This window comes from Lagopus muta, chromosome 29, assembly GCF_023343835.1.
Source record: "Lagopus muta isolate bLagMut1 chromosome 29, bLagMut1 primary, whole genome shotgun sequence".
In the NCBI taxonomy this organism is placed as follows: domain Eukaryota; kingdom Metazoa; phylum Chordata; class Aves; order Galliformes; family Phasianidae; genus Lagopus; species Lagopus muta.
Genome location: NC_064461.1, coordinates 337235 through 361051, shown reverse-complemented (window position 1 = coordinate 361051; position 23817 = coordinate 337235). Strand labels below are relative to the sequence as shown.

At 54.5% G+C, this 23817-nt stretch overlaps 7 protein-coding genes and 4 pseudogenes across 7 annotated transcripts; 6 read left to right on the top strand and 5 right to left on the bottom strand.

Annotated features, from left to right (window-relative positions):
- Positions 1 to 1062: 1062 nt before the first annotated feature.
- Positions 1063 to 1718, bottom strand: LOC125685811 (scale keratin-like). The gene is made up of 2 exons (XM_048929240.1): positions 1650 to 1718; positions 1063 to 1449 (listed from the first exon to the last, which is right to left on the bottom strand). Exon 2 carries the CDS (start codon positions 1426 to 1428, stop codon positions 1063 to 1065), a length of 366 nt encoding a protein of 121 aa, XP_048785197.1. The 5' UTR covers positions 1429 to 1449; positions 1650 to 1718.
- Positions 1719 to 2033: 315 nt separating this feature from the next.
- On the top strand, positions 2034 to 2946 carry LOC125685638 (scale keratin-like; annotated as a pseudogene).
- A 2096-nt stretch (positions 2947 to 5042) lies between these two features.
- LOC125685812 (scale keratin-like) lies at positions 5043 to 5698 on the bottom strand. The gene is made up of 2 exons (XM_048929242.1): positions 5630 to 5698; positions 5043 to 5429 (listed from the first exon to the last, which is right to left on the bottom strand). Exon 2 carries the CDS (start codon positions 5406 to 5408, stop codon positions 5043 to 5045), a length of 366 nt encoding a protein of 121 aa, XP_048785199.1. The 5' UTR covers positions 5409 to 5429; positions 5630 to 5698.
- A 315-nt stretch (positions 5699 to 6013) lies between these two features.
- On the top strand, positions 6014 to 6926 carry LOC125685637 (scale keratin-like; annotated as a pseudogene).
- Positions 6927 to 9022: 2096 nt separating this feature from the next.
- On the bottom strand, positions 9023 to 9403 carry LOC125685805 (scale keratin-like). The gene has a single exon (XM_048929227.1). It carries the CDS (start codon positions 9386 to 9388, stop codon positions 9023 to 9025), a length of 366 nt encoding a protein of 121 aa, XP_048785184.1. The 5' UTR covers positions 9389 to 9403.
- A 590-nt stretch (positions 9404 to 9993) lies between these two features.
- On the top strand, positions 9994 to 10911 carry LOC125685636 (scale keratin-like; annotated as a pseudogene).
- A 1945-nt stretch (positions 10912 to 12856) lies between these two features.
- Positions 12857 to 13635, bottom strand: LOC125685728 (scale keratin-like). The gene is made up of 2 exons (XM_048929045.1): positions 13620 to 13635; positions 12857 to 13419 (listed from the first exon to the last, which is right to left on the bottom strand). Exon 2 carries the CDS (start codon positions 13395 to 13397, stop codon positions 13032 to 13034), a length of 366 nt encoding a protein of 121 aa, XP_048785002.1. The 5' UTR covers positions 13398 to 13419; positions 13620 to 13635; the 3' UTR covers positions 12857 to 13031.
- A 14-nt stretch (positions 13636 to 13649) lies between these two features.
- LOC125685635 (scale keratin-like) lies at positions 13650 to 15048 on the top strand (annotated as a pseudogene).
- A 1809-nt stretch (positions 15049 to 16857) lies between these two features.
- Positions 16858 to 17402, bottom strand: LOC125685729 (scale keratin-like). The gene is made up of 2 exons (XM_048929046.1): positions 17352 to 17402; positions 16858 to 17245 (listed from the first exon to the last, which is right to left on the bottom strand). The coding sequence occupies exon 2, from the start codon at positions 17221 to 17223 to the stop codon at positions 16858 to 16860; it is 366 nt and encodes a 121-aa protein (XP_048785003.1). The 5' UTR covers positions 17224 to 17245; positions 17352 to 17402.
- A 969-nt stretch (positions 17403 to 18371) lies between these two features.
- Positions 18372 to 18877, top strand: LOC125685733 (scale keratin-like). Its single transcript, XM_048929051.1, has one exon. It carries the CDS (start codon positions 18381 to 18383, stop codon positions 18744 to 18746), a length of 366 nt encoding a protein of 121 aa, XP_048785008.1. The 5' UTR covers positions 18372 to 18380; the 3' UTR covers positions 18747 to 18877.
- Positions 18878 to 21835: 2958 nt separating this feature from the next.
- Positions 21836 to 22707, top strand: LOC125685634 (scale keratin-like). The gene is given in 3 exon segments (XM_048928894.1): positions 21836 to 22060; positions 22190 to 22303; positions 22305 to 22707. Coding segments are annotated over 3 exon segments (612 nt in total). The 3' UTR covers positions 22578 to 22707.
- The last annotated feature ends 1110 nt before the right edge of the window (positions 22708 to 23817 follow it).

Sequence of the window (23817 nt, the reverse complement as noted above, 5' to 3'; positions counted from 1 at the left end):
CATTTGTGATCTTGTGAAAAAGTGTGAATCTAGGCTACGATTGAACGCATTTGAGGTAGAATACAGCCTGAAGCGGAGAAGATCCAGGTGACAGAAGTTATGCAGTAAAGGTAGCAAGAAATATCTGCTACTTACCAGAAGCATTTTTGACTGTACCCTTTCTTGTATGTTAGAAATTGAATACAGTATTTAGCTATGACAAGCGGTGGGATGTGAGGGAATGGCTTAATGCTTCCTGAGAGGAATTTTAACTAATTACACCGTTAGGAATAATCTCTCCAATGAGAAGATGGGCAAGTACAGCTACTCGCCAAGAAGGTAGTGTGGTCAATGTTCAGGAAGAAAGTTTGAATCTGTGGTGTCAGGAGTTGGATTCTTTATCTTCAGGATGCATTCCCTTCTAATTCATGATACCCTATGATTGTCCGTAGGGGCTGTTGGCAACACAGCTTGAGTACGCAGTTGGAGGGCATGATTTCAACAAGTTCTCTAACAGATCAGGCTGTCCCTACATATGGAAGGGGTATGGAAGTGATATTGGTGAGGCCATGAGAGGTGGGGAAAATCCTCAGGAGAGAGGATGGCAGTTCCCAGATGCTGTGTGGCTGCATTTCCTGCTGGTCAGGCAGCAGCCTACACTCAGACAAGTCTCATCAAGATGGACTATAGAAAACTGTGAGCCGAGCCGGCATCGCCAGCAGCTGTGGAAACACAGCCTGGCTCATCAGGGAGCTGAGAGACTGTTCTGGGCCAGATGTAGGGACCATGTGTGGGAGAAGGGAGTTCTGGAGCCTCCACTGTACCCAAATAGAAAATCCCAAAGTACAAACATACAATGCAAGCTTATTTTATTTGAAAGACAGGAAAGGACACAACGTCAAAGACATGCTGCAATACTAGGCAGGATGTAGGTGCCTGGGCCTTCAGGACAAGTGTTTTGTGAGCCATCTTCAAGGCAGTGGCCAGCACAGGGCCCAGTTCAGTACCATAAAAAACAAAGTGGGCATCAGAAATCAGCACAGAGGATGAGGAAGGAAGAGGTGAGGAGACTTGCACCTGGGTTTAGCAGGGCCCACAGGTGTCCCAGAGCTTCCTGCTGTAGCGGGGCAAGGCGCAGGGGTTGCAGGCAGGAGAAGCGTAGGGTCTGCCAAAGGTGCAGAGGCCCCCCGAGCCCTGAGTGGCCCCGGCGCCGTAGAGGCCCCCCAGCCCCAGGGAGCCGCCAAAGGTGGGTGCTCCGGAGGAGCCCACCACGGCTTGCTGGGGGAAGGAGCTGAGGATGGGGCCGGGGAAGGTGACGACGACGGGCGGTGGCTGGATGAAGGCCGTAGAGTCGGGGCACTGGCGCGCGCACAGCTCGTTGCAGCTCTCAGCGATGGGCTGGGGCACGGCGACGCTGGTTTTTGGTGGGCACAGGTCGTAGCAAGACATCTTGGTGTGAGAGAGCTGAGCCTGCAATGAAAGCCAAAGAAGAGGAGCTATAATGTTGGCGATGCCCTAGCAGAACCAAGTGAGGGACCAGGGACTGCTCTACATGCAGCAGGGCCTTCGCCCCTGTCGTTGTTGCAGGTCCGTAGTTACCCCCACAGCATCCTGCTCCCCTGCCCCAGTGATCCACCCAAGGACCAGCCAAAGGAGGGACGGCCACTCACCCTTTTCCCAAGCTGAGCCAGGAAGCAGTGGTGGATGCTGGTGCTCACACAGGGCAGTGCTTTTATGGGGGCTGGTGAAGACGGGGAGGAGCTGGCTGTGGTGGGGGCACGTGGCTATCAGTAGCCAAACCCCAATCTCCCATGTGCGTTCCATGGGTCTGGTTAGCTGACGCTGTTTCCTCAGCAGCCCCCACCCGCTCACTCAGCCCCTACAATTAGCCTGCTTGGGAGCTGGCAGGCCCTCTGCTAATGGGCAAATTAGGCCTGCTGCCCTCTCATCCTCGGCCTGTGTAAGATGGGATGGTGGGGTGCTTAACAAATGCTGAGTGGCAGTTCCTTGCATGCCACAGCTCTTGCCCAAGGGCTTGGTTTTGCTGTGTCCTCATGGCAGCTGTGCAGAGCCTCAGGGAGGAGCCGGGCACAGCACTGGGCAAGTGGAAGGTATTTCCCAGGCCACCTGCATGCCAGCATCTGAGTGACAAACGCATTGCAGTTGTTATCTGCAGATGGGTGAGGTAAAGTGACACCAAATCAAAGGCACTCCTCACGGTCATTGCCTGCTCAGCACCACGCATTTGGCCTATGGAGCAGAAAGAAGAAGGAAGGCGGAAAAGGGGCCTGTTCTGGTCTGACCATGGGCTGCTGACTCAGGAGGGCAGGAGCAGGCCAGCCTGGCCTCGGCCTCAGGGAGTGACACCTCTGCCCATTGGCCCAGAGGCTGATGAGCCAAGGCCCAGCCTGGATAAAAGCTGGGACTGAGGGGAGCTCTCCCAAGCACTGCTCTGGCCTCCTTCTCCTTGCGAACAGGGTAAGTCCAAGAGCAATTCTTCTCCACACTCGGGCCTGTGCCTGCAGTGCGCCTGAGCTGCTGCCATCTGCTGCTGCGTGACACTGTCTGCCCTCTTGCAGAGCTCCATCCCATCACACCAAGATGTCTTGCTACGACCTGTGCCCACCAAAAACCAGCGTCGCCGTGCCCCAGCCCATCGCTGAGAGCTGCAACGAGCTGTGCGCGCGCCAGTGCCCCGACTCTACGGCCTTCATCCAGCCACCGCCCGTCGTCGTCACCTTCCCCGGCCCCATCCTCAGCTCCTTCCCCCAGCAAGCCGTGGTGGGCTCCTCCGGAGCACTCGCCTTTGGCAGCTCCCTGGGGCTGGGGGGCCTCTACGGCGCCGGGGCCACTCAGGGCTCGGGGGGCCTCTGCACCTTTGGCAGACCCTACGCTTCTCCTGCCTGCAACCCCTGCGCCTTGCCCCGCTACAGCAGGAAGCTCTGGGACACCTGTGGGCCCTGCTAAACTCAGGCCCTGCCTGCTCCCACCAACACTAGCATCAGCTCATTCCTGAATGCCTGGGCCTGGAGTGTTGAGGAGTGCTGAGCATCTCCAGCTGCCACTGAGGCCTGAGCAGATGGCAGAGCTGGCACCTTTGCTTGCTTTGCGCTCGTCTCCTGCCCATTTCTCTTCTTCCATGGACTTCAACCTGATTCTGACCTGCCTTTTTTTCTCTATTGCCATCTCCAGCTGATCTGGGAACAATAAAGTTTTCTTGCATTCACAAATAACTTCTCCCTCTCTCTGTTGTTTCTAAATTGTTCCGGATGGTTTTGTGATAGACGGGGTATATAAAATCATGATGATGTGTGTCCCAACTCCTCTTAAGATGGTGTGGTTGTAAGGATTGGATATGGCAGAGAATGCCTTTTGGTGGGCTGCGGAAGCTGTGGAAGGGACAGAGAGCAGGATGGTGCTGTCCGTGCTCCCTTGCCCATCCTCCTCAGCTCTGCAGTGGCACCAGCTCTGCCAAGTCATGCTGCTCTGTAGGCGCACCTCTTGAGCTCAGGCTCAAAGCTCAGGGGAGGCTGGAGAGTGGTCATTGGCAAATACTGCCTTTGATTAATGCACTGCCAGTTGCTGGCTGGAATACAGCCTTACAGAAATACACATGTGCAGGGGGCCACAAAAGTGAAGCTTGAAGTAGCCATGTGCTCTGAGGCTGCGATCGCTGGGAATGTGGATGGCATCGGCCATTACCTGGATGGAGGCTGAACATGGATCACCTGTCTTGATCTTTCTGGTATCAGGATGTGCTGACAGCCATTCACAAGTCATCCTGCTGGTGGCAAGTGAATTAAACTCACCAGTGGTATCAAAGCAGATGTGCATGGATCACAGGATAGATGGTGAGCACTTGTTCTAGAACGGGGTGAATCACTGGATCTAATACTTAGCAGCAGCGTGGCATATGTTGGGCTGGGTGGTTTCAGGCTCTGATCCCTCTGTTATTAGAGGTGTCTCTGGAGTCATTGTTTTCCTCTGAGGAATGAGTGAGTCATTTGTGATCTTGTGAAAAAGTGTGAATCTAGGCTACGATTGAACGCATTTGAGGTAGAATACAGCCTGAAGCGGAGAAGATCCAGGTGACAGAAGTTATGCAGTAAAGGTAGCAAGAAATATCTGCTACTTACCAGAAGCATTTTTGACTGTACCCTTTCTTGTATGTTAGAAATTGAATACAGTATTTAGCTATGACAAGCGGTGGGATGTGAGGGAATGGCTTAATGCTTCCTGAGAGGAATTTTAACTAATTACACCGTTAGGAATAATCTCTCCAATGAGAAGATGGGCAAGTACAGCTACTCGCCAAGAAGGTAGTGTGGTCAATGTTCAGGAAGAAAGTTTGAATCTGTGGTGTCAGGAGTTGGATTCTTTATCTTCAGGATGCATTCCCTTCTAATTCATGATACCCTATGATTGTCCGTAGGGGCTGTTGGCAACACAGCTTGAGTACGCAGTTGGAGGGCATGATTTCAACAAGTTCTCTAACAGATCAGGCTGTCCCTACATATGGAAGGGGTATGGAAGTGATATTGGTGAGGCCATGAGAGGTGGGGAAAATCCTCAGGAGAGAGGATGGCAGTTCCCAGATGCTGTGTGGCTGCATTTCCTGCTGGTCAGGCAGCAGCCTACACTCAGACAAGTCTCATCAAGATGGACTATAGAAAACTGTGAGCCGAGCCGGCATCGCCAGCAGCTGTGGAAACACAGCCTGGCTCATCAGGGAGCTGAGAGACTGTTCTGGGCCAGATGTAGGGACCATGTGTGGGAGAAGGGAGTTCTGGAGCCTCCACTGTACCCAAATAGAAAATCCCAAAGTACAAACATACAATGCAAGCTTATTTTATTTGAAAGACAGGAAAGGACACAACGTCAAAGACATGCTGCAATACTAGGCAGGATGTAGGTGCCTGGGCCTTCAGGACAAGTGTTTTGTGAGCCATCTTCAAGGCAGTGGCCAGCACAGGGCCCAGTTCAGTACCATAAAAAACAAAGTGGGCATCAGAAATCAGCACAGAGGATGAGGAAGGAAGAGGTGAGGAGACTTGCACCTGGGTTTAGCAGGGCCCACAGGTGTCCCAGAGCTTCCTGCTGTAGCGGGGCAAGGCGCAGGGGTTGCAGGCAGGAGAAGCGTAGGGTCTGCCAAAGGTGCAGAGGCCCCCCGAGCCCTGAGTGGCCCCGGCGCCGTAGAGGCCCCCCAGCCCCAGGGAGCCGCCAAAGGTGGGTGCTCCGGAGGAGCCCACCACGGCTTGCTGGGGGAAGGAGCTGAGGATGGGGCCGGGGAAGGTGACGACGACGGGCGGTGGCTGGATGAAGGCCGTAGAGTCGGGGCACTGGCGCGCGCACAGCTCGTTGCAGCTCTCAGCGATGGGCTGGGGCACGGCGACGCTGGTTTTTGGTGGGCACAGGTCGTAGCAAGACATCTTGGTGTGAGAGAGCTGAGCCTGCAATGAAAGCCAAAGAAGAGGAGCTATAATGTTGGCGATGCCCTAGCAGAACCAAGTGAGGGACCAGGGACTGCTCTACATGCAGCAGGGCCTTCGCCCCTGTCGTTGTTGCAGGTCCGTAGTTACCCCCACAGCATCCTGCTCCCCTGCCCCAGTGATCCACCCAAGGACCAGCCAAAGGAGGGACGGCCACTCACCCTTTTCCCAAGCTGAGCCAGGAAGCAGTGGTGGATGCTGGTGCTCACACAGGGCAGTGCTTTTATGGGGGCTGGTGAAGACGGGGAGGAGCTGGCTGTGGTGGGGGCACGTGGCTATCAGCAGCCAAACCCCAATCTCCCATGTGCGTTCCATGGGTCTGGTTAGCTGACGCTGTTTCCTCAGCAGCCCCCACCCGCTCACTCAGCCCCTACAATTAGCCTGCTTGGGAGCTGGCAGGCCCTCTGCTAATGGGCAAATTAGGCCTGCTGCCCTCTCATCCTCGGCCTGTGTAAGATGGGATGGTGGGGTGCTTAACAAATGCTGAGTGGCAGTTCCTTGCATGCCACAGCTCTTGCCCAAGGGCTTGGTTTTGCTGTGTCCTCATGGCAGCTGTGCAGAGCCTCAGGGAGGAGCCGGGCACAGCACTGGGCAAGTGGAAGGTATTTCCCAGGCCACCTGCATGCCAGCATCTGAGTGACAAACGCATTGCAGTTGTTATCTGCAGATGGGTGAGGTAAAGTGACACCAAATCAAAGGCACTCCTCACGGTCATTGCCTGCTCAGCACCACGCATTTGGCCTATGGAGCAGAAAGAAGAAGGAAGGCGGAAAAGGGGCCTGTTCTGGTCTGACCATGGGCTGCTGACTCAGGAGGGCAGGAGCAGGCCAGCCTGGCCTCGGCCTCAGGGAGTGACACCTCTGCCCATTGGCCCAGAGGCTGATGAGCCAAGGCCCAGCCTGGATAAAAGCTGGGACTGAGGGGAGCTCTCCCAAGCACTGCTCTGGCCTCCTTCTCCTTGCGAACAGGGTAAGTCCAAGAGCAATTCATCTCCACACTCGGGCCTGTGCCTGCAGTGCGCCTGAGCTGCTGCCATCTGCTGCTGCGTGACACTGTCTGCCCTCTTGCAGAGCTCCATCCCATCACACCAAGATGTCTTGCTACGACCTGTGCCCACCAAAAACCAGCGTCGCCGTGCCCCAGCCCATCGCTGAGAGCTGCAACGAGCTGTGCGCGCGCCAGTGCCCCGACTCTACGGCCTTCATCCAGCCACCGCCCGTCGTCGTCACCTTCCCCGGCCCCATCCTCAGCTCCTTCCCCCAGCAAGCCGTGGTGGGCTCCTCCGGAGCACCCGCCTTTGGCGGCTCCCTGGGGCTGGGGGGCCTCTACGGCGCCGGGGCCACTCAGGGCTCGGGGGGCCTCTGCACCTTTGGCAGACCCTACGCTTCTCCTGCCTGCAACCCCTGCGCCTTGCCCCGCTACAGCAGGAAGCTCTGGGACACCTGTGGGCCCTGCTAAACTCAGGCCCTGCCTGCTCCCACCAACACTAGCATCAGCTCATTCCTGAATGCCTGGGCCTGGAGTGTTGAGGAGTGCTGAGCATCTCCAGCTGCCACTGAGGCCTGAGCAGATGGCAGTGCTGGCACCTTTGCTTGCTTTGCCCTCCTCTCCTGCCCATTCTTCTTCTTCCATGGACTTCAACCTGAATCTGACCTGCCTTTTTGCCTCTCTCCCCATCTCCAGCTGATCTGGGAACAATAAAGTTTTCTTGCATTCACAAATAACTTCTCCCTCTCTCTGTTGTTTCTAAATTGTTCCGGATGGTTTTGTGATAGACGGGGTATATAAAATCATGATGATGTGTGTCCCAACTCCTCTTAAGATGGTGTGGTTGTAAGGATTGGATATGGCAGAGAATGCCTTTTGGTGGGCTGCGGAAGCTGTGGAAGGGACAGAGAGCAGGATGGTGCTGTCCGTGCTCCCTTGCCCATCCTCCTCAGCTCTGCAGTGGCACCAGCTCTGCCAAGTCATGCTGCTCTGTAGGCGCACCTCTTGAGCTCAGGCTCAAAGCTCAGGGGAGGCTGGAGAGTGGTCATTGGCAAATACTGCCTTTGATTAATGCACTGCCAGTTGCTGGCTGGAATACAGCCTTACAGAAATACACATGTGCAGGGGGCCACAAAAGTGAAGCTTGAAGTAGCCATGTGCTCTGAGGCTGCGATCGCTGGGAATGTGGATGGCATCGGCCATTACCTGGATGGAGGCTGAACATGGATCACCTGTCTTGATCTTTCTGGTATCAGGATGTGCTGACAGCCATTCACAAGTCATCCTGCTGGTGGCAAGTGAATTAAACTCACCAGTGGTATCAAAGCAGATGTGCATGGATCACAGGATAGATGGTGAGCACTTGTTCTAGAACGGGGTGAATCACTGGATCTAATACTTAGCAGCAGCGTGGCATATGTTGGGCTGGGTGGTTTCAGGCTCTGATCCCTCTGTTATTAGAGGTATCTCTGGAGTCATTGTTTTCCTCTGAGGAATGAGTGAGTCATTTGTGATCTTGTGAAAAAGTGTGAATCTAGGCTACGATTGAACGCATTTGAGGTAGAATACAGCCTGAAGCGGAGAAGATCCAGGTGACAGAAGTTATGCAGTAAAGGTAGCAAGAAATATCTGCTACTTACCAGAAGCATTTTTGACTGTACCCTTTCTTGTATGTTAGAAATTGAATACAGTATTTAGCTATGACAAGCGGTGGGATGTGAGGGAATGGCTTAATGCTTCCTGAGAGGAATTTTAACTAATTACACCGTTAGGAATAATCTCTCCAATGAGAAGATGGGCAAGTACAGGTACTCGCCAAGAAGGTAGTGTGGTCAATGTTCAGGAAGAAAGTTTGAATCTGTGGTGTCAGGAGTTGGATTCTTTATCTTCAGGATGCATTCCCTTCTAATTCATGATACCCTATGATTGTCCGTAGGGGCTGTTGGCAACACAGCTTGAGTACGCAGTTGGAGGGCATGATTTCAACAAGTTCTCTAACAGATCAGGCTGTCCCTACATATGGAAGGGGTATGGAAGTGATATTGGTGAGGCCATGAGAGGTGGGGAAAATCCTCAGGAGAGAGGATGGCAGTTCCCAGATGCTGTGTGGCTGCATTTCCTGCTGGTCAGGCAGCAGCCTACACTCAGACAAGTCTCATCAAGATGGACTATAGAAAACTGTGAGCCGAGCCGGCATCGCCAGCAGCTGTGGAAACACAGCCTGGCTCATCAGGGAGCTGAGAGACTGTTCTGGGCCAGAAGTAGGGACCATGTGTGGGAGAAGGGAGTTCTGGAGCCTCCACTGTACCCAAATAGAAAATTCCAAAGTACAAACATACAATGCAAGCTTATTTTATTTGAAAGACAGGAAAGGACACAACGTCAAAGACATGCTGCAATACTAGGCAGGATGTAGGTGCCTGGGCCTTCAGGACAAGTGTTTTGTGAGCCATCTTCAAGGCAGTGGCCAGCACAGGGCCCAGTTCAGTACCATAAAAAACAAAGTGGGCATCAGAAATCAGCACAGAGGATGAGGAAGGAAGAGGTGAGGAGACTTGCACCTGGGTTTAGCAGGGCCCACAGGTGTCCCAGAGCTTCCTGCTGTAGCGGGGCAAGGCGCAGGGGTTGCAGGCAGGAGAAGCGTAGGGTCTGCCAAAGGTGCAGAGGCCCCCCGAGCCCTGAGTGGCCCCGGCGCCGTAGAGGCCCCCCAGCCCCAGGGAGCCGCCAAAGGCGGGTGCTCCGGAGGAGCCCACCACGGCTTGCTGGGGGAAGGAGCTGAGGATGGGGCCGGGGAAGGTGACGACGACGGGCGGTGGCTGGATGAAGGCCGTAGAGTCGGGGCACTGGCGCGCGCACAGCTCGTTGCAGCTCTCAGCAATGGGCTGGGGCACGGCGACGCTGGTTTTTGGTGGGCACAGGTCGTAGCAAGACATCTTGGTGTGAGAGAGCTGAGCCTGCAATGAAAGCCAAAGAAGAGGAGCTATAATGTTGGCGATGCCCTAGCAGAACCAAGTGAGGGACCAGGGACTGCTCTACATGCAGCAGGGCCTTCGCCCCTGTCGTTGTTGCAGGTCCGTAGTTACCCCCACAGCATCCTGCTCCCCTGCCCCAGTGATCCACCCAAGGACCAGCCAAAGGAGGGACGGCCACTCACCCTTTTCCCAAGCTGAGCCAGGAAGCAGTGGTGGATGCTGGTGCTCACACAGGGCAGTGCTTTTATGGGGGCTGGTGAAGACGGGGAGGAGCTGGCTGTGGTGGGGGCACGTGGCTATCAGCAGCCAAACCCCAATCTCCCATGTGCGTTCCATGGGTCTGGTTAGCTGACGCTGTTTCCTCAGCAGCCCCCACCCGCTCACTCAGCCCCTACAATTAGCCTGCTTGGGAGCTGGCAGGCCCTCTGCTAATGGGCAAATTAGGCCTGCTGCCCTCTCATCCTCGGCCTGTGTAAGATGGGATGGTGGGGTGCTTAACAAATGCTGAGTGGCAGTTCCTTGCATGCCACAGCTCTTGCCCAAGGGCTTGGTTTTGCTGTGTCCTCATGGCAGCTGTGCAGAGCCTCAGGGAGGAGCCGGGCACAGCACTGGGCAAGTGGAAGGTATTTCCCAGGCCACCTGCATGCCAGCATCTGAGTGACAAACGCATTGCAGTTGTTATCTGCAGATGGGTGAGGTAAAGTGACACCAAATCAAAGGCACTCCTCTCGGTCATTGCCTGCTCAGCACCACGCATTTGGCCTATGGAGCAGAAAGAAGAAGGAAGGCGGAAAAGTGGCCTGTTCTGGTCTGACCATGGGCTGCTGACTCAGGAGGGCAGGAGCAGGCCAGCCTGGCCTCGGCCTCAGGGAGTGACACCTCTGCCCATTGGCCCAGAGGCTGATGAGCCAAGGCCCAGCCTGGATAAAAGCTGGGACTGAGGGGAGCTCTCCCAAGCACTGCTCTGGCCTCCTTCTCCTTGCGAACAGGGTAAGTCCAAGAGCACTTCTCCTGCCCTTCACTAAGGACAGTTTCAGGCCCCTGTACCAGAGCTGCTGCCATCTGCTGCTGCGTGACACTGTCTGCCCTCTTGCAGAGCTCCATCCCATCACACCAAGATGTCTTGCTACGACCTGTGCCCACCAAAAACCAGCGTCGCCGTGCCCCAGCCCATCGCTGAGAGCTGCAACGAGCTGTGCGCGCGCCAGTGCCCCGACTCTACGGCCTTCATCCAGCCACCGCCCGTCGTCGTCACCTTCCCCGGCCCCATCCTCAGCTCCTTCCCCCAGCAAGCCGTGGTGGGCTCCTCCGGAGCACCCGCCTTTGGCGGCTCCCTGGGGCTGGGGGGCCTCTACGGCGCCGGGGCCACTCAGGGCTCGGGGGGCCTCTGCACCTTTGGCAGACCCTACGCTTCCCCTGCCTGCAACCCCTGCGCCCTGCCCCGCTACAGCAGGAAGCTCTGGGACACCTGTGGGCCCTGCTAAACCCAGTCCCTGCCCTAGCCTGCACCAACTTTATCCCCTCCTATCTGCATTCTTTGGGATACTGAGCATTTCTAACTGCATCTGTGGTGTGTATTGCAATGCTGTCAGCTTTACATTCCCTATTCTCTTCTTCCATGTACTCCCAGTGCACAACTAGCGCCTGTGTCTTTGCCTTGCTCTGTTCTCTGTCCCTTTCCATGCTGCTGTTGTGTACAATAAATATTTTCTGAATGCAGTTCTGTCTTCTCCATCTCTGTTGTGTTTCTGGAATGTCCACATCAGTTGTTCAGTCCCTGGGAAGGGGAAACCATTGTCGTGGGATGCATTCGGACCTATAGTGCCAGGCTGATAAGAGGAACAGACAGTGCAGCGGGGATTTTGATGGTGCTGTCAGAGCTGAGGAATGAACCCAAAGCAAGAGAGTGCTGAGGTCACTGCTTTGCTCAAACTCCTCAGCCATATTCTGTGACCAGCTCTGCCATGTCAAGCTGCTCCATGGAAGCTCAGCCCCAAAGCTTTCAGTGAGTCCAGGGAAGTCTGGAGAGCAAGTGTGGTGAATGTTGTTCTTGCTGAATGTACAGTATCTCTGTGATGAACTGCAAACTTGAGGGAACTGACCTCAGCAGGTGGCCACCAAGCATGAGCCAGCATTGTGTCCATGGGCTTTGTCTGATACCTCCTGTTTGCTGAGAATGTGAGTAAACAGTAACCATAACTTGGAAGCAGGCTGATCATGGATCATCTGTTTCCCCAGTTCCCGTTTCTGGCTGTACTGGCACCCATTCACAAGTGAGCCTACCGCTGGCACTGGGGTTCTACCTATCATCAGTATCAAAGTCCATCTGTGTTATCAATTGCCAGGTGCTGGGTCCTCAGGGTGTGCTGACACCCACTAAAGGAGAGGGAAGTATAACAGCTAGGGGTGTACTGGCTCTAAAAACAATCATCAGACAGCCACAGGTCGCACTGAGACTGGAGATCCTTTTGGGTTGAACAATCCTTTGATACCTTTGTGGTCAGGGATGCCTCTATGGTTAGCTTCTTCCTCTGAGGGCTTGGTGAGTCAATTATGGTCTTTTAGATACGTGTGAGGCTAAGCTATAAGTGAAGATTACTAAGAATTTGATGTGATTTGCAGAATGTAGTGACAAAGGTGTCCTTTATATAATAAGAAATCTCAGGTAATTAAGAGAATATTTATTTGATCTGAACTCTGCTAATTGTTGGAAATTGTTAGTGACAATAAGCTATGCTAACTGTTGAAGTGTGAGTGAATACCTCAGTGCTTCACAGGGGAACTATAAGCTTGTTTTTCAGGAAAATCTCTTCTCTGAGAAGCTGCAGAAGAGTAGGAAAAGGCTCTCCAATGAGGCGGTTTTGAGATGTTTAACATACAGTTTGGAATTTGTGCTGTCAAGAGTTGGAGCCCAGATCCACACAGTATGTTTCCCTTCTAATTCAGAATACCAATGATTCAGTGACTTGTTTGGAGGTGGCACCACATGAATTGATGATTAAAATTAATCTACACTTTCAGAGGTCCCCTCACCACACAATCAGTCCCTTCAGATGGGTAGAGAGGGCATTTCATAATGGCTATGGGGAGTTGGAGAGCCTTCCTAGAATAGAGTCTGGATGTCTGCAGATGACATGGGGCTGCATTTCCTATCAGCTGCAAGCCTCCTGTATTCTCACAGGGCCTCTCCAGATTGAATGGAGCACTGTGTGAACCAGAGCAGGCATGGCTGGGGACTTGACCCTAAGAAAGAAAGGCTGGCTCAGCATGGGGTTGAAAGCCTGTCCTGGCCAAGTGGTGAAGCTGTACGCAGAGGAAAGGAATCATGAAGCTCCCATGGAGTCTGAAAAGAAAAGCCCAAGATTCAAACATTGGATGCATATTACTTTTATTGTAAAGACAGGAAAGGACACAACAGAATAGATGAGTACCAGGCCCAGGCAGATAAGAAGTGCCTGGAGCTTATGGAGAGGTATTTCTTCAGGTGTCCTCCATGCAGTGGCCATCACAGGGCCCAGAAAGGACCCTGCAGGAAAAAAAAGTGGGCATCACACATTGATGCACACAATGAGGAAGGAGGAAGACAGGAGATCAAAAGCTGAGTTTAGCAGGGCCCACAGGTGTTCCAGAGCTTCCTGCTGTAGCGGGGCAAGGCGCAGGGGTTGCAGGCAGGAGAAGCGTAGGGTCTGCCAAAGGTGCAGAGGCCCCCCGAGCCCTGAGTGGCCCCGGCGCCGTAGAGGCCCCCCAGCCCCAGGGAGCCGCCAAAGGCGGGTGCTCCGGAGGAGCCCACCACGGCTTGCTGGGGGAAGGAGCTGAGGATGGGGCCGGGGAAGGTGACGACGACGGGCGGTGGCTGGATGAAGGCCGTAGAGTCGGGGCACTGGCGCGCGCACAGCTCGTTGCAGCTCTCAGCGATGGGCTGGGGCACGGCGACGCTGGTTTTTGGTGGGCACAGGTCGTAGCAAGACATCTTGGTGTGAAAAGAGATTTCCCTGCAATGCACAGTTGCAAAAAGGGGAGCTGTGAGTGAGGAGATGCCCTGATAGAGCAGCTTCCATGACATGGGGCTTTCCTGCACGCCACAGGGCCATAGCATCCTCTATTGCTGCAGGGCCACAGCCACCACCCAGGAATCTGGTCTCCTGCCCAAGTACCCTACTCCAACCCCTGTCCGAGAAGCACAGCCACTTACCCTTTTCCCAAGCTGAGCCAGGCTAGAGCAATGGATGCTGGTGCTCACCCAGGACCACACTTTTATGGGGGCCAGTAAGCATGGGGAGGAGCTGACTGCGATGGGGGCATGTGGCTCTCAGCAGCCAAACACCAATCACCTTCCTGTGTGACACAGGGCTGTTTTGCTGACACTATATCCTTGGCAGCCTCCACCTGCTCTCTCAGCCCCTGCAATTGGCCATCTGAGATGCTGGCCAGCCTTCTGCTAATGGGCAAATTAGCCCTACTGCCCTCCCATTCTCTGCCTCTGTAAAAGGGCAGGGAGTATTACAAAGGCTGAGTGGCTGTGCTCTGCAAGTCACAGGACTTCCCCAGAGTGTGTTTTGCTGTGTGCTCATGCCAACTGTGCAGAGCCTCAGGGAGGAGCAGGATAGCAGCACTAGGCAAGGAGAAGGTGTGGCCCACGCCCCCCACTCAGCAGCGTCTGAGTGACAAACACACTGCAGTTGTTATCTGCAGATGGGTGAGGTGATGGAATAGCAAATCACAGGCACACCTCTTTGTCATAGTCTACTCAGCACCACGCATTTGGCATACAAAGCAGAAAGAAGAGGGCAGACAGTAAAGGGGCCTGTGCTGGTCCAGCCAGCGATTGCTGACTCAGGGAGAGCGGGAGCAGGCCAGCCTGGCCTCGGCCTCAGGGAGTGACACCTCTGCCCATTGGCCCAGAGGCTGATGAGCCAAGGCCCAGCCTGGATAAAAGCTGGGACTGAGGGGAGCTCTCCCAAGCACTGCTCTGGCCTCCTTCTCCTTGCGAACAGGGTAAGTCCAAGAGCACTTCTCCTGCCCTTCACTAAGGACAGTTTCAGGCCCCTGTGCCGGAGCTGCTGCCATCTGCTGCTGCGTGACACTGTCTGCCCTCTTGCAGAGCTCCATCCCATCACATCAAGATGTCTTGCTACGACCTGTGCCCACCAAAAACCAGCGTCGCCGTGCCCCAGCCCATCGCTGAGAGCTGCAACGAGCTGTGCGCGCGCCAGTGCCCCCGACTCTACGGCCTTCATCCAGCCACCGCCCGTCGTCGTCACCTTCCCCGGCCCCATCCTCAGCTCCTTCCCCCAGCAAGCCGTGGTGGGCTCCTCCGGAGCACCCGCCTTTGGCGGCTCCCTGGGGCTGGGGGGCCTCTACGGCGCCGGGGCCACTCAGGGCTCGGGGGGCCTCTGCACCTTTGGCAGACCCTACGCTACTCCTGCCTGCAACCCCTGCGCCTTGCCCCGCTACAGCAGGAAGCTCTGGAACACCTGTGGGCCCTGCTAAAATCACTCTTTAATCTCCTCACCTCTTCCTTCCTCATCCTCTGTGCTGATTTCTGATGCCCACTTTGTTTTTTATGGTACTGAACTGGGCCCTGTGCTGGCCACTGCCTTGAAGATGGCTCAAAAAACACTTGTCCTGAAGGCCCAGGCACCTACATCCTGCCTAGTATTGCAGCATGTCTTTGACGTTGTGTCCTTTCCTGTCTTTCAAATAAAATAAGCTTGCATTGTGTGTTTGTACTTTGGGATTTTCTACTTGGGTACATTGGATGCTCCAGAACTCCCTTCTCCCACACATGGTCCCTACATCTGGCCCAGAACAGGCTCTCAGCTCCCTGATGAGCCAGGCTGTGTTTCCACAGCTGCTGGCGATGCCGGCTCGGCTCACAGTTTTCTATAGTCCATCTTGATGAGACTTGTCTGAGTGTAGGCTGCTGCCTGACCAGCAGGAAATGCAGCCACACAGCATCTGGGAACTGCCATCCTCTCTCCTGAGGATTTTCCCCACCTCTCATGGCCTCACCAATATCACTTCCATACCCCTTCCATATGTAGGGACAGCCTGATCTGTTAGAGAACTTGTTGAAATCATGCCCTCCAACTGCGTACTCAAGCTGTGTTGCCAACAGCCCCTACGGACAATCATAGGGCATCATGAATTAGAAGGGAATGCATCCTGAAGATAAAGAATCCAACTCCTGACACCACAGATTCAAACTTTCTTCCTGAACACTGACCACACTACCTTCTTGGCGAGTACCTGTACTTGCCCATCTTCTCATTGGAGAGATTATTCCTAACGGTGTAATTAGTTAAAATTCCTCTCAGGAAGCATTAAGCCATTCCCTCACATCCCACGGCTCGTCATAGCTAAATATTGAATTCAATTTCTAACATACAAGAAAGGGTACAGTCAAAAATACTTCTGGTAAGTAGCAGATATTTCTTGCTACCTCCTCTTCTACCTTTACTGCAAAACTTCTGTCACTTGGATCTTCTCCACTTCAGGCTGTATTCTTCCTCAAATGCATTCAATCATAGCCTAGATTCAGACTTTTTCACAAGTTCACAAGTGTCCCCACATTTCCTGTGGCCTCAGCACATCTGCTTTGATACCACTGATGAGTTTAATTCACGTGCCACCAGCAGGATGACTTGTGAATGGCTGTCAGCACATCCTGATACCAGAAAGATCAAGACAGGTGATCCATGCTCAGCCTCTTTCCAGGTAATGGCTGATGCCATCCACATTCCCAGCGATTGCAGCCTCAGAGCACATGGCTACCTCAAGTTTCGCTTTTGTGGCCCCCTGCACATGTGTATTTCTGTAAGGCTGTATTCCAGCCAGCAACTGGCAGTGCATTAATCAAAGGCAGTATTTGCCAATGACCACTCTCCAGCCTCCCCTGAGCTTTGAGCCTGAGCTCAAGAGGTGCTCCTACAGAGCAGCATGACTTGGCAGAGCTGGTGCCACTGCAGAGCTGAGGAGGATGGGCAAGGGAGCGCGGTCAGCACCATCCTGCTCTCTGTCCCTTCCACAGCTTCACCAAAATGCCCCCCCTCCCATATCTACTCCAAACACTCCCACAGCACAAGTGTAAGCCTAGGATTCTCATCAGCAGGACATAATGTACCCAAACTCTCACAAAAGCACCCGGTCCTTTTCTGAAACAACGTGAAAGAGAGGGAGGAGATATTTGTGAATGCAGGAAAACTTTATTGTTCCCAGATCAGCTGGAGATGGAGATAGAGAAAAAAGGCAGGTCCATGGAAGAAGAGGAATGGGCAGGAGATGAGGGCAAAGCACACAAAGGTGCCAGCTCTGCCATCTGCTCAGGCCTCAGTTGCAGCAGGAGATGCTCAGCACTCCTCAACACTCCAGGCCCAGGCATTCAGGAATGAGTGGATGCGAGTGCTGGTGGGAGCAGGCAGGGCCTGAGTTTAGCAGGGCCCACAGGTGTCCCAGAGCTTCCTGCTGTAGCGGGGCAAGGCGCAGGGGTTGCAGGCAGGAGAAGCGTAGGGTCTGCCAAAGGTGCAGAGGCCCCCCGAGCCCTGAGTGGCCCCGGCGCCGTAGAGGCCCCCCAGCCCCAGGGAGCCGCCAAAGGCGGGTGCTCCGGAGGAGCCCACCACGGCTTGCTGGGGGAAGGAGCTGAGGATGGGGCCGGGGAAGGTGACGACGACGGGCGGTGGCTGGATGAAGGCCGTAGAGTCGGGGCACTGGCGCGCGCACAGCTCGTTGCAGCTCTCAGCGATGGGCTGGGGCACGGCGACGCTGGTTTTTGGTGGGCACAGGTCGTAGCAAGACATCTTGATGTGATGGGATGGAGCTCTGCAAGAGGGCAGACAGTGTCACGCAGCAGCAGATGGCAGCAGCTCCGGCACAGGGGCCTGAAACTGTCCTTAGTGAAGGGCAGGAGAAGTGCTCTTGGACTTACCCTGTTCCCAAGGAGAAGGAGGCCAGAGCAGTGCTTGGGAGAGCTCCCCTCAGTCCCAGCTTTTATCCAGGCTGGGCCTTGGCTCATCAGCCTCTGGGCCAATGGGCAGAGGTGTCACTCCCTGAGGCCGAGGCCAGGCTGGCCTGCTCCTGCCCTCCTGAGTCAGCAGCCCATGGTCAGACCAGAACAGGCCACTTTTCCGCCTTCCTTCTTCTTTCTGCTCCATAGGCCAAATGCGTGGTGCTGAGCAGGCAATGACCGAGAGGAGTGCCTTTGATTTGGTGTCACTTTACCTCACCCATCTGCAGATAACAACTGCAATGCGTTTGTCACTCAGATGTTGGCATGCAGGTGGCCTGGGAAATACCTTCCACTTGCCCAGTGCTGTGCCCGGCTCCTCCCTGAGGCTCTGCACAGCTGCCATGAGGACACAGCAAAACCAAGCCCTTGGGCAAGAGCTGTGGCATGCAAGGAACTGCCACTCAGCATTTGTTAAGCACCCCACCATCCCATCTTACACAGGCCGAGGATGAGAGGGCAGCAGGCCTAATTTGCCCATTAGCAGAGGGCTTGCCAGCTACCAAGCAGGCTAATTGTAGGGGCTGAGTGAGCGGGTGGGGGCTGCTGAGGAAACAGCGTCAGCTAACCAGACCCATGGAACGCACATGGGAGATTGGAGTTTGGCTACTGATAGCCACGTGCCCCCACCACAGCCAGCTCCTCCCCGTCTTCACCAGCCCCCATAAAAGTACTGCCCTGTGTGAGCACCAGTATCCACCACTGCTTCCTGGCTCAGCTTGGGAAAAGGGTGAGTGGCCGTCCCTCCTTTGGCTGGTCCTTGGGTGGATCACTGGGGCAGGGGAGCAGGATGCTGTGGGGGTAACTACGGACCTGCAACAACAACAGGGGCGAAGGCCCTGCTGCATGTAGAGCAGTCCCTGGTCCCTCACTTGGTTCTGCTAGGGCATCGCCAACATTATAGCTCCTCTTCTTTGGCTTTCATTGCAGGCTCAGCTCTCTCACACCAAGATGTCTTGCTACGACCTGTGCCCACCAAAAACCAGCGTCGCCGTGCCCCAGCCCATCGCTGAGAGCTGCAACGAGCTGTGCGCGCGCCAGTGCCCCGACTCTACGGCCTTCATCCAGCCGCCGCCCGTCGTCGTCACCTTCCCCGGCCCCATCCTCAGCTCCTTCCCCCAGCAAGCCGTGGTGGGCTCCTCCGGAGCACCCGCCTTTGGCGGCTCCCTGGGGCTGGGGGGCCTCTACGGCGCCGGGGCCACTCAGGGCTCGGGGGGCCTCTGCACCTTTGGCAGACCCTACGCTTCTCCTGCCTGCAACCCCTGCGCCTTGCCCCGCTACAGCAGGAAGCTCTGGAACACCTGTGGGCCCTGCTAAAATCACTCTTTAATCTCCTCACCTCTTCCTTCCTCATCCTCTGTGCTGATTTCTGATGCCCACTTTGTTTTTTATGGTACTGAACTGGGCCCTGTGCTGGCCACTGCCTTGAAGATGGCTCAAAAAACACTTGTCCTGAAGGCCCAGGCACCTACATCCTGCCTAGTATTGCAGCATGTCTTTGATGTTGTGTCCTTTCCTGTCTTTCAAATAAAATAAGCTTGCATTGTATGTTTGTACTTTGGGATTTTCTACTTGGGTACATTGGATGCTCCAGAACTCCCTTCTCCTACACATGGTCCCTACATCTGGCCCAGAACAGTCTCTCAGCTCCCTGATGAGCCAGGCTGTGTTTCCACAGCTGCTGGCGATGCCGGCTCGGCTCACAGTTTTCTATAGTCCATCTTGATGAGACTTGTCTGAGTGTAGGCTGCTGCCTGACCAGCAGGAAATGCAGCCACACAGCATCTGGGAACTGCCATCCTCTCTCCTGAGGATTTTCCCCACCTCTCATGGCCTCACCAATATCACTTCCATACCCCTTCCATATGTAGGGACAGCCTGATCTGTTAGAGAACTTGTTGAAATCATGCCCTCCAACTGCGTACTCAAGCTGTGTTGCCAACAGCCCCTACGGACAATCATAGGGCATCATGAATTAGAAGGGAATGCATCCTGAAGATAAAGAATCCAACACCTGACACCACAGATTCAAACTTTCTTCCTGAACATTGACCACACTACCTTCTTGGCGAGTACCTGTACTTGCCCATCTTCTCATTGGAGAGATTATTCCTAACGGTGTAATTAGTTAAAATTCCTCTCAGGAAGCATTAAGCCATTCCCTCACATCCCACGGCTCGTCATAGCTAAATATTGAATTCAATTTCTAACATACAAGAAAGGGTACAGTCAAAAATACTTCTGGTAAGTAGCAGATATTTCTTGCTACCTCCTCTTCTACCTTTACTGCAAAACTTCTGTCACTTGGATCTTCTCCACTTCAGGCTGTATTCTTCCTCAAATGCATTCAATCATAGCCTAGATTCAGACTTTTTCACAAGTTCACAAGTGTCCCCACATTTCCTGTGGCCTCAGCACATCTGCTTTGATACCACTGATGAGTTTAATTCACGTGCCACCAGCAGGATGACTTGTGAATGGCTGTCAGCACATCCTGATACCAGAAAGATCAAGACAGGTGATCCATGCTCAGCCTCTTTCCAGGTAATGGCTGATGCCATCCACATTCCCAGCGATTGCAGCCTCAGAGCACATGGCTACCTCAAGTTTCGCTTTTGTGGCCCCCTGCACATGTGTATTTCTGTAAGGCTGTATTCCAGCCAGCAACTGGCAGTGCATTAATCAAAGGCAGTATTTGCCAATGACCACTCTCCAGCCTCCCCTGAGCTTTGAGCCTGAGCTCAAGAGGTGCTCCTACAGAGCAGCATGACTTGGCAGAGCTGGTGCCACTGCAGAGCTGAGGAGGATGGGCAAGGGAGCGCGGTCAGCACCATCCTGCTCTCTGTCCCTTCCACAGCTTCACCAAAATGCCCCCCCTCCCATATCTACTCCAAACACTCCCACAGCACAAGTGTAAGCCTAGGATTCTCATCAGCAGGACATAATGTACCCAAACTCTCACAAAAGCACCCGGTCCTTTTCTGAAACAACGTGAAAGAGAGGGAGGAGATATTTGTGAATGCAGGAAAACTTTATTGTTCCCAGATCAGCTGGAGATGGAGATAGAGAAAAAAGGCAGGTCCATGGAAGAAGAGGAATGGGCAGGAGATGAGGGCAAAGCACACAAAGGTGCCAGCTCTGCCATCTGCTCAGGCCTCAGTTGCAGCAGGAGATGCTCAGCACTCCTCAACACTCCAGGCCCAGGCATTCAGGAATGAGTGGATGCGAGTGCTGGTGGGAGCAGGCAGGGCCTGAGTTTAGCAGGGCCCACAGGTGTCCCAGAGCTTCCTGCTGTAGCGGGGCAAGGCGCAGGGGTTGCAGGCAGGAGAAGCGTAGGGTCTGCCAAAGGTGCAGAGGCCCCCCGAGCCCTGAGTGGCCCCGGCGCCGTAGAGGCCCCCCAGCCCCAGGGAGCCGCCAAAGGCGGGTGCTCCGGAGGAGCCCACCACAGCTTGCTGGGGGAAGGAGCTGAGGATGGGGCCGGGGAAGGTGACGACGACGGGCGGTGGCTGGATGAAGGCCGTAGAGTCGGGGGCACTGGCGCGCGCACAGCTCGTTGCAGCTCTCAGCGATGGGCTGGGGCACGGCAACGCTGGTTTTTGGTGGGCACAGGTCGTAGCAAGACATCTTGGTGTGATGGGATGGAGCTCTGCAAGAGGGCAGACAGTGTCACGCAGCAGCAGATGGCAGCAGCTCCGGCACAGGGGCCTGAAACTGTCCTTAGTGAAGGGCAGGAGAAGTGCTCTTGGACTTACCCTGTTCGCAAGGAGAAGGAGGCCAGAGCAGTGCTTGGGAGAGCTCCCCTCAGTCCCAGCTTTTATCCAGGCTGGGCCTTGGCTCATCAGCCTCTGGGCCAATGGGCAGAGGTGTCACTCCCTGAGGCCGAGGCCAGGCTGGCCTGCTCCTGCCCTCCTGAGTCAGCAGCCCATGGTCAGACCAGAACAGGCCACTTTTCCGCCTTCCTTCTTCTTTCTGCTCCATAGGCCAAATGCGTGGTGCTGAGCAGGCAATGACCGAGAGGAGTGCCTTTGATTTGGTGTCACTTTACCTCACCCATCTGCAGATAACAACTGCAATGCGTTTGTCACTCAGATGCTGGCATGCAGGTGGCCTGGGAAATACCTTCCACTTGCCCAGTGCTGTGCCCGGCTCCTCCCTGAGGCTCTGCACAGCTGCCATGAGGACACAGCAAAACCAAGCCCTTGGGCAAGAGCTGTGGCATGCAAGGAACTGCCACTCAGCATTTGTTATGCACCCCACCATCCCATTTTACACAGGCTGAGGATGAGAGGGCAGCAGGCCTAATTTGCCCATTAGCAGAGGGCTTGCCAGCTACCAAGCAGGCTAATTGTAGGGGCTGAGTGAGCGGGTGGGGGCTGCTGAGGAAACAGCGTCAGCTAACCAGACCCATGGAACGCACATGGGAGATTGGAGTTTGGCTACTGATAGCCACGTGCCCCCACCACAGCCAGCTCCTCCCCGTCTTCACCAGCCCCCATAAAAGCACTGCCCTGTGTGAGCACCAGTATCCACCACTGCTTCCTGGCTCAGCTTGGGAAAAGGGTGAGTGGCCGTCCCTCCTTTGGCTGGTCCTTGGGTGGATCACTGGGGCAGGGGAGCAGGATGCTGTGGGGGTAACTACGGACCTGCAACAACAACAGGGGCGAAGGCCCTGCTGCATGTAGAGCAGTCCCTGGTCCCTCACTTGGTTCTGCTAGGGCATCGCCAACATTATAGCTCCTCTTCTTTGGCTTTCATTGCAGGCTCAGCTCTCTCACACCAAGATGTCTTGCTACGACCTGTGCCCACCAAAAACCAGCGTCGCCGTGCCCCAGCCCATCGCTGAGAGCTGCAACGAGCTGTGCGCGCGCCAGTGCCCCCGACTCTACGGCCTTCATCCAGCCACCGCCCGTCGTCGTCACCTTCCCCGGCCCCATCCTCAGCTCCTTCCCCCAGCAAGCCGTGGTGGGCTCCTCCGGAGCACCCGCCTTTGGCGGCTCCCTGGGGCTGGGGGGCCTCTACGGCGCCGGGGCCACTCAGGGCTCGGGGGGCCTCTGCACCTTTGGCAGACCCTACGCTTCTCCTGCCTGCAACCCCTGCGCCTTGCCCCGCTACAGCAGGAAGCTCTGGAACACCTGTGGGCCCTGCTAAAATCACTCTTTAATCTCCTCACCTCTTCCTTCCTCATCCTCTGTGCTGATTTCTGATGCCCACTTTGTTTTTTATGGTACTGAACTGGGCCCTGTGCTGGCCACTGCCTTGAAGATGGCTCAAAAAACACTTGTCCTGAAGGCCCAGGCACCTACATCCTGCCTAGTATTGCAGCATGTCTTTGATGTTGTGTCCTTTCCTGTCTTTCAAATAAAATAAGCTTGCATTGTATGTTTGTACTTTGGGATTTTCTACTTGGGTACATTGGATGCTCCAGAACTCCCTTCTCCCACACATGGTCCCTACATCTGGCCCAGAACAGGCTCTCAGCTCCCTGATGAGCCAGGCTGTGTTTCCACAGCTGCTGGCGATGCCGGCTCGGCTCACAGTTTTCTATAGTCCATCTTGATGAGACTTGTCTGAGTGTAGGCTGCTGCCTGACCAGCAGGAAATGCAGCCACACAGCATCTGGGAACTGCCATCCTCTCTCCTGAGGATTTTCCCCACCTCTCATGGCCTCACCAATATCACTTCCATACCCCTTCCATATGTAGGGACAGCCTGATCTGTTAGAGAACTTGTTGAAATCATGCCCTCCAACTGCGTACTCAAGCTGTGTTGCCAACAGCCCCTACGGACAATCATAGGGCATCATGAATTAGAAGGGAATGCATCCTGAAGATAAATAATCCAACTCCTGACACCACAGATTCAAACTTTCTTCCTGAACATTGACCACACTACCTTCTTGGCGAGTACCTGTACTTGCCCATCTTCTCATTGGAGAGATTATTCCTAACGGTGTAATTAGTTAAAATTCCTCTCAGGAAGCATTAAGCCATTCCCTCACATCCCACGGCTCGTCATAGCTAAATATTGAATTCAATTTCTAACATACAAGAAAGGGTACAGTCAAAAATACTTCTGGTAAGTAGCAGATATTTCTTGCTACCTCCTCTTCTACCTTTACTGCAAAACTTCTGACACTTGGATCTTCTCCACTTCAGGCTGTATTCTTCCTCAAATGCATTCAATCATAGCCTAGATTCAGACTTTTTCACAAGTTCACAGGTGTCCCCACATTTCCTGTGGCCTCAGCACATCTGCTTTGATACCACTGATGAGTTTAATTCACGTGCCACCAGCAGGATGACTTGTGAATGGCTGTCAGCACATCCTGATACCAGAAAGATCAAGACAGGTGATCCATGCTCAGCCTCTTTCCAGGTAATGGCTGATG